General features: G+C 39.8%; 1 protein-coding gene across 1 annotated transcript in view; it reads left to right on the forward strand.

Annotated features, from left to right (window-relative positions):
- The window catches only part of LOC106610629 (MAM domain-containing glycosylphosphatidylinositol anchor protein 2), a 233934-nt gene extending 227936 nt beyond the window's left edge, over nt 1-5998 (forward strand). Inside the window, exon 17 of the mRNA XM_045723335.2 lies at nt 2025-5998. Within this exon, the coding sequence (XP_045579291.1) occupies nt 2025-2113 (89 nt within the window). The 3' untranslated portion in view covers nt 2114-5998. The remainder of the gene's footprint in view (nt 1-2024) is intronic.
- The last annotated feature ends 777 nt before the right edge of the window (nt 5999-6775 follow it).

The following is a 6775-nucleotide window of genomic DNA, read 5'->3' on the forward strand; positions in this document are numbered from 1 at the left end:
TTTCAAGGCCTACCTTCAAACTCAGTGCCTCTTTACTTGACATCATGGGAAAATCAAAAGAAATCAGCCAAGACCTCCACAAGTCTGGTTCATCCTTGGGAGCAATTTCCAAACGCTTGAAGGTACCACATTCATCTGTACAAACAATAGTACACAAGTATAAACACCATGGGACCACGTAGCCGTCATACCGCTCAGGAAGGAGACGCGTTCTGTCTCCTAGAGATGAACATACTTTGGTGCGAAAAGTGCAAATCAATCCCAGAACAACAGCAAAAGACCTTGTGAAGATGCTGGAGGAAACGGGTACAAAAGTATCTATATCCACAGTAAAACGAGTCCTGTATCGACATTACCTGAAAGGCCACTCAGCAAGGAAGAAGCCACTGCTCCAAAACCGCCATAAAAAAGCCAGACTACAGTTTGCAACTGCACATGGGGACAAATATCGTACTTTTTGGAGAAATGTCCTCTGGTCTGATGAAACAATACTGTTTGGCCATAATGACCATTATGTTTGGAGGAAAAATGGGGAGGTTGGAAAATGATGTCGATATATTGAAGCAACATCTCAAGACATCAGTCAGGAAGTGAAAGCTTGACCCCAAGCATACCTCCAAAGTTGTGGAAAAATGGCTTAAGGACAACAAAGTCGAGGTGTTTGAGTGGCCATCACAAAGCCTTGACCTCAATCCCATAGAAAATTTGTGGGCAGAACTGAAAAAGCGAGCAAGGAGGACTACAAACCTAACTCGGTTACACCAGCTCTGTCAGGAGGAATGGGCCAAAATTCACCCAACTTATTGTGGGAAGCTTGTGGAAGGCTACTCAAAACGTTTGACCCAAGTTAAACAATTTAAAGGCAATGCTACCAAATACTAATTGAGTGTATGTAGCCACTGGGAATGTGATGAAAGAAATAAAAGCAGAAATAAATCATTTTCTCTGCTATTTTTCTGACATTTCACATTCTTAAAAACTGAGTTGAATTGTATTTGGCTAAGTTGTATGTAAACCTCCGACTTCCACTGTATTTCACCAATAAGTACACAGCATACTTGTGGATGAGCTGCCTCTGAAGTATTGTGGTACTAGATTGGGAGAAATCACACCACATCTACAGTGCTGTGAAAAAGTATTTGCCCCTTTCTAATTTTCTCTACTTTTGCACATTTTGCATATAGTGTGATGGTTTGGGGATGCTTCAGGACCTGGACAACTTGCCTTAATAGAAGGAAACATGAATTCTGCTCTGTATCAGAGAATTCTACAGGAGAATGTCAGGCCATCCGTCTGTGAGCTGAAGCACAGCTGGGTCATGCAGCAATACAATGATCCAAAACACACAATTAAGTCTAAATGAAAATAGCTTAAAAGCAACACATGTTATGTTTTGGAATGGCCTAGTCAAAGTCCAAACCTAATCCCAATTGATGTTGTGGCAGGACTTGAAATGAGCAGTTCATGCTTGAAGACACAAAAATGTCACTGAGTTAAAGCAGTTCTGCATGGAAGAGTGGGCCAACATCCCTCCACAGCGATGTGAGAGACTGATCAACAACAACAGGAAGCATTTGGTTGTAGTCATTGCAGCTAAAGGTGGTACAACCAGTTATTGATTGTAAGAGGGCAATTACTTTTTCACACAGGGGAATTGGGTGTTGCATAACTTTTTTAAATAAATAAAACATTAATTTTTTGTTATTTGTAAACTCAGGTTCCCTTCATCTAATATTTTGTTGAAGATCTGATAACATTCAGTATCAAAAATATGCAAAAATAGAGATAATCAGAAAGGGGGCAAATTGTTTTTCATGGCACTGTACATGCCAGAGTCTCCTCCAGGGAGCAAGAGTATGGTCCTCCTCAGAACAACTAAAAACAATTAAATATGTTGAAAAGTCTTCCGTAAATCAAACATAGAATCGTACACGTTCCCCACACGTCATCCCATTAGCTCAATGAAAAAGGACCATGCTCCCTAGATTATCTAAGTCACCAGCTTTCTTTCTCTATCCCTACAGATCTAAGGTCACTGTCTCCTCCTACCACACCCCATATATGGCAGTTCTTGGTCACCCTGACCCTGGTCTTTGTGGGCCTTCAGAGGTGACCCCTCTCTCCCAGGAGGAGCAACCTGACGTTGGCCCAAACCCAGTGGAAGAGTTTGCAGACTTGGACTGTCCAAACCCCAAAAACTACCAAAGATTCACTCCTTTTCAGTCTGCAGGAGAGCAGCAGCCCAGCACTGGTCCAGGGTGGAGCATGAAGGAAACAAAAAAAACTCAGTTCATCCGGATTTTTCCGTAATATGCACAGAGCGCACTCCAAGGTCAAGATGGAGAGTCGAGCTCTCCATAGTCTCCATATTAGGGACTCCAGTTCATCATTTTTTCTGCAGCTGAAGCAATCGATGCAGAGTATGGGTACATTTCTGTAAAGCACAAGGACGCATGGTGGGGTTCCATTTATTATTAAATGGGCCACAGAATGATGATAATTGATTGGTGTGGAAGAGTTTGATTTTATGTTAAAGTATGTCGAGAAATGTACAAAATTTGTTCAACAACCCACAGTGACCCCGACGCTATTTTCTCATGAATATGATAGAGGCTAGTATTCCTCTGGGTTGTGGCTTTTCACCTCTCTTAATACTTGGAGGCTGCCCTGCCTATGGTCGGATTCATCAAAATGTGCATAAACAAATACATTTGCATACTTTCTACCCAGAGGCTAAACTTTGACTGCTTGGTGCATTATATGTATATCTGTAAGTCAATTCATCATAATTATTTCTTTCTGTTCTTTTTTCCCTTTTTTTTCTCTCTTCAAGGTTTGCGTAAGGTTGGTTTCATTACAGTGTGCATACACTTGTTCGCTAGGTTACTCTATTATGCAGTGGCTGAACTATGGTGCATTGTATGCCTCATGTGTAATCAACCTCTAGAGTCCTCGTAGTCGAAGCACTATGAGATTGAGAACTTAGATCCTTTCGATGTACTGTAGGGGCTTCTCTGTGTCCCACCTGCCCTAAAATTTCAGAAGGTGATTTAATAAACAGGGACATGACACATCTTTCTTTCATTACCTAAAAGGGATTGACGAGGGATTGTGTTTTTCCCTCCCTTAAGTACTCTAGGCTTTATTAACAATGGTAATTGCAATCAAATCAAACTTTATTTGTCACATGCGTCGAATACAAGTGTAGACTTCACCGTGAAATGCTTACTTACAAGCCCTTAACCAACAGTGCAGTTCAAGAAGAAGAAAATATTTACCAAGTAGACTAAAATAAAAAGTAACACAATATGAATAGCAATGCTATATTTTACCTTTATTTAACTAGGCAAGTCAGTTAGGAACAAATTCTTATTTTCAATGACGGCCTGGGAACAGTGGGTTTATTAGTCTTGTTCAGGGGCAGAACGACAGATTTGTACTTTGTCAGCTCGGGGATTTGAACTTGCAACCTTTTGGTTACTAGTCCAACACTCTAACCACTAGGCTATGCTGCTGCCCCAATTGATGTTGTGGGTGCACCGGTACCAAGTTAGTGTGCGGGGGTTCAGGCTAGTCGAGGTAATCTGTACATGTAGGTGGGGGCGAAGTGACTATGCATAGGTAACAAACAAACAGCGAGTAGCAGCAGTGTACAAAGGGAGGGGGGGGGGGGGTCAATGTAAATTGTCCGGTGGCGATTTTATGAATTGTCCAACAGTCTTATGGCTTGGGGGTAGAAGCTGTTGAGGAGCCTTTTGGTCCTAGACTTGGCGCTCCGGTACCGCTTGCCGTGCGATAGCAGAGAAAACAGCCAATAACAAGCCCTTTGTATGAAAGGTGAGCTTCTATCCTCATCTCTCTTTTTTTAGTTGCCATTATCTAGCTAAGCTTCTCGATTGGAGCCTTCTTTATCCTTTCACCTCCTGACCAATCATAATTTAGTCAGGTCAAGTCATATGTGGTGCTTAAAGACCAGAGCAGTGTGTATTCCAATGCCCTCTGAATCATCCTCCTGTAACATACCTTACTTTAAGGACATTGAAGGAAATTCAAGCTCATTTGAATTTAGGTTGTAGTAGTTTGACTCGCTCTCCTTCTTGCAACTGCCAAGATTAACACCCGTTTCCAATAGAAGTCATTATCTTGACCTTTGATTTCAGCATGGCTCCATAAAGAACATAAAAATAGGTGCAAAAAAGAAAAACATTGAATGTCAACAATCTTTCTCTCCCTGCATGAGTTGCTCATTGATCATGATACAGTTCCCATACAGTCTTTTGGAAGGTTACTTTATGAGCAGTCAAAAGAGCAGTTTTTGCATCTTTTGGTCATATCTCAACAGCTAGTCCTCTCGGGATAAGATAAGGCACTGCTGTCTGACATAAAATTAAGTGCCTTCAGACTTAGTGGAAATTCTCATGAATGGAAAAACCAACATGGGCTATTTTACCATACAAGCATTTACACCGTAGGCACATTTTATACAGAGAAGAAAATTATGTGATCTGCAGCTAACTCCCATCGCCACACAGCTCTTTTTATTTTGACCTTGGAAATGACTTACTACCCTTGACAGTCCAGGCTTTTTGAGTGGGACTTGTGCTTGAGCGGAGGAAGGATGGTGGTCCAGCTTTGTCAGAGTGACTGAGTGAGAACGGGGAGCTCTTGGACATAAACAATGGGCTCCGACAAAAAAACTACTTGGAGGGAGGGATGCTTTTGAAGTCTCCCCATTCATTTCAACTGGACCTGCTGAGAAAAATACATTTTTGTGACGATGTCCAAGGACTGTGAAAGGAGGACCTTTCAGGTGTGACTCTTACGGCTGATAATGGACTTGGTTTACCTGGGTGTTTGTCAGTCAATTGGATCAGACTATCTGGTTCTCACAGACCTACATATTTTACTACTCAAATGAGAGTGTAACTCTACTTTTACAGAAACTGTAAAAACATTGGAACTACCTGAGACCATGAGTTACCTTAACCAGCTGGTTTTTGAAAAAAAATATTGTAAAATGACTCTACTATTGTTCGTAACAATGTTTTGGGGGAAGGTTTTACATTTCCCATTTTATTTTATTTGGGATATTTTTTGTTTTCTGATTCCTTTTTCTTTACAGAATAATCATAAATAGACTATAAGCTAATCAATTTGCTAAACACCACAGTGCAAAAGATTCCATAAGAAACCATTTGTCAGTATTCATATAAAAAGCACAAGATGACACAAAATGGAATACAAACTGATTTTGACAAAGATTTAGGCATATACATTTCCCCTGTTCAATTAAATTATTCATGTAAATCCTAGCATGTGTGGTCGGTCACTTTTAATAATGAAAAAGAAAAAATATATATTGAACAATTAGTTATAACTTCCATTTCCCCATGTCTCGCAATTCAATGTTTTATTGCATTGTTTATCTACAAATTTGTGCTGAAATTAACAACTCCCCCATGACTACTTGTGTTATTTCAAAGGAATGGTAAAAATAAAAATGTTCAGGCAAATTGCTCTCTCAGCACTTACAGTGAAATGGAACTTGACAACTCCCCCCCTCCATTGCTTCTGGTCCTCTGTCATTTTCTACGTAACTACCACCAGCAAACAGATTTTATTAGAGAAATTCATTGCTTTTGTCGATTTTTTTCTTGATTTTTTTCTACCCCAGGCTACCATCTTGACTTCAATGAGCCAAGCAAGTGTTTAAATTCTACCCAAAAGAAAACCCATATATTATATTGTACAGCAGATTTCAATAGGGATTTTAACTCAATAATGGATTTCCTCTAATGGGAACAAAATACATGTATTATTTGAGGTAATCGTTTTCTTGACAACAAAACCCACAGAACAGAACTTTGTCTAAATGTATCAGAATGCTTTTATTTTTTATATAATTATCTGCAATAGACTTCCTGTCATAATTTGGATTTGATTTCCCAGATGATTACATCGCATTATTATGAATAAATATACATTAAATGTAGTTTTCCATCTTGTCATCTGTTATTTTATTAGACAACAGTTTGTTGTCAGTGAGATGATCAGTAATATTTCACGACTTTGCTACTCATCACGAGAAAATACATCTTTGTAGAATGTGTCTGGAAGTGAGTTGATGAGAGAGATGTATTTATTATTTACAGTGATATATAAAAATACAACTGAATATGAACAAATCGTTCTTTTTCAGTAGATTTCGTTAGTTGACACAATTCTTTGATTCTCAGAAAGCTTCTTTACACCTGATTGCTGTTTTCTGACCACAGCCACCCTTACAACTTCTGTTGACTTTCATTATACGTTTTTACTGTCCCTTGGCCTTTGGTTAGGCCCTGCTAAACATTGAAATATTTATATCATACACTGTAAGCCCTGGGGATACCTAACCGACCTTACCTTGAGTTGTAATGCAATGTGTTGACTGTACAACGTGTGTTCTCTCCATTCAAACATTGTTTATGTATTCAGTAAGTAAACCATCTCTCCAGAGCCACCAGGCAAAGCGTCTTCTCTCGGTGCAGATGAGATGGACATGTTTCACATCTGGCCAGGAGGGCACCCATCTGCAGGTGCATCTGCTCCCAGGTACAGTACAAAGACTCCCTCATGCATATTAGCCAGGGAACATATGGCCCCGCTGATAGCTAGTCTAGTATGCAAAAGTTTACCTGAATGTTCTAAAAGTGTGAACACAGGAGGTTTTAGATTTTTTGTTTCTCGCACTTATCAGTATGTGGATGACCCTCGAGTCTAAAGGGTTTGACAG

This window comes from Salmo salar, chromosome 09 (genome assembly GCF_965601325.2).
Source record: "Salmo salar chromosome 09, fSalSal1, whole genome shotgun sequence".
In the NCBI taxonomy this organism is placed as follows: domain Eukaryota; kingdom Metazoa; phylum Chordata; class Actinopteri; order Salmoniformes; family Salmonidae; genus Salmo; species Salmo salar.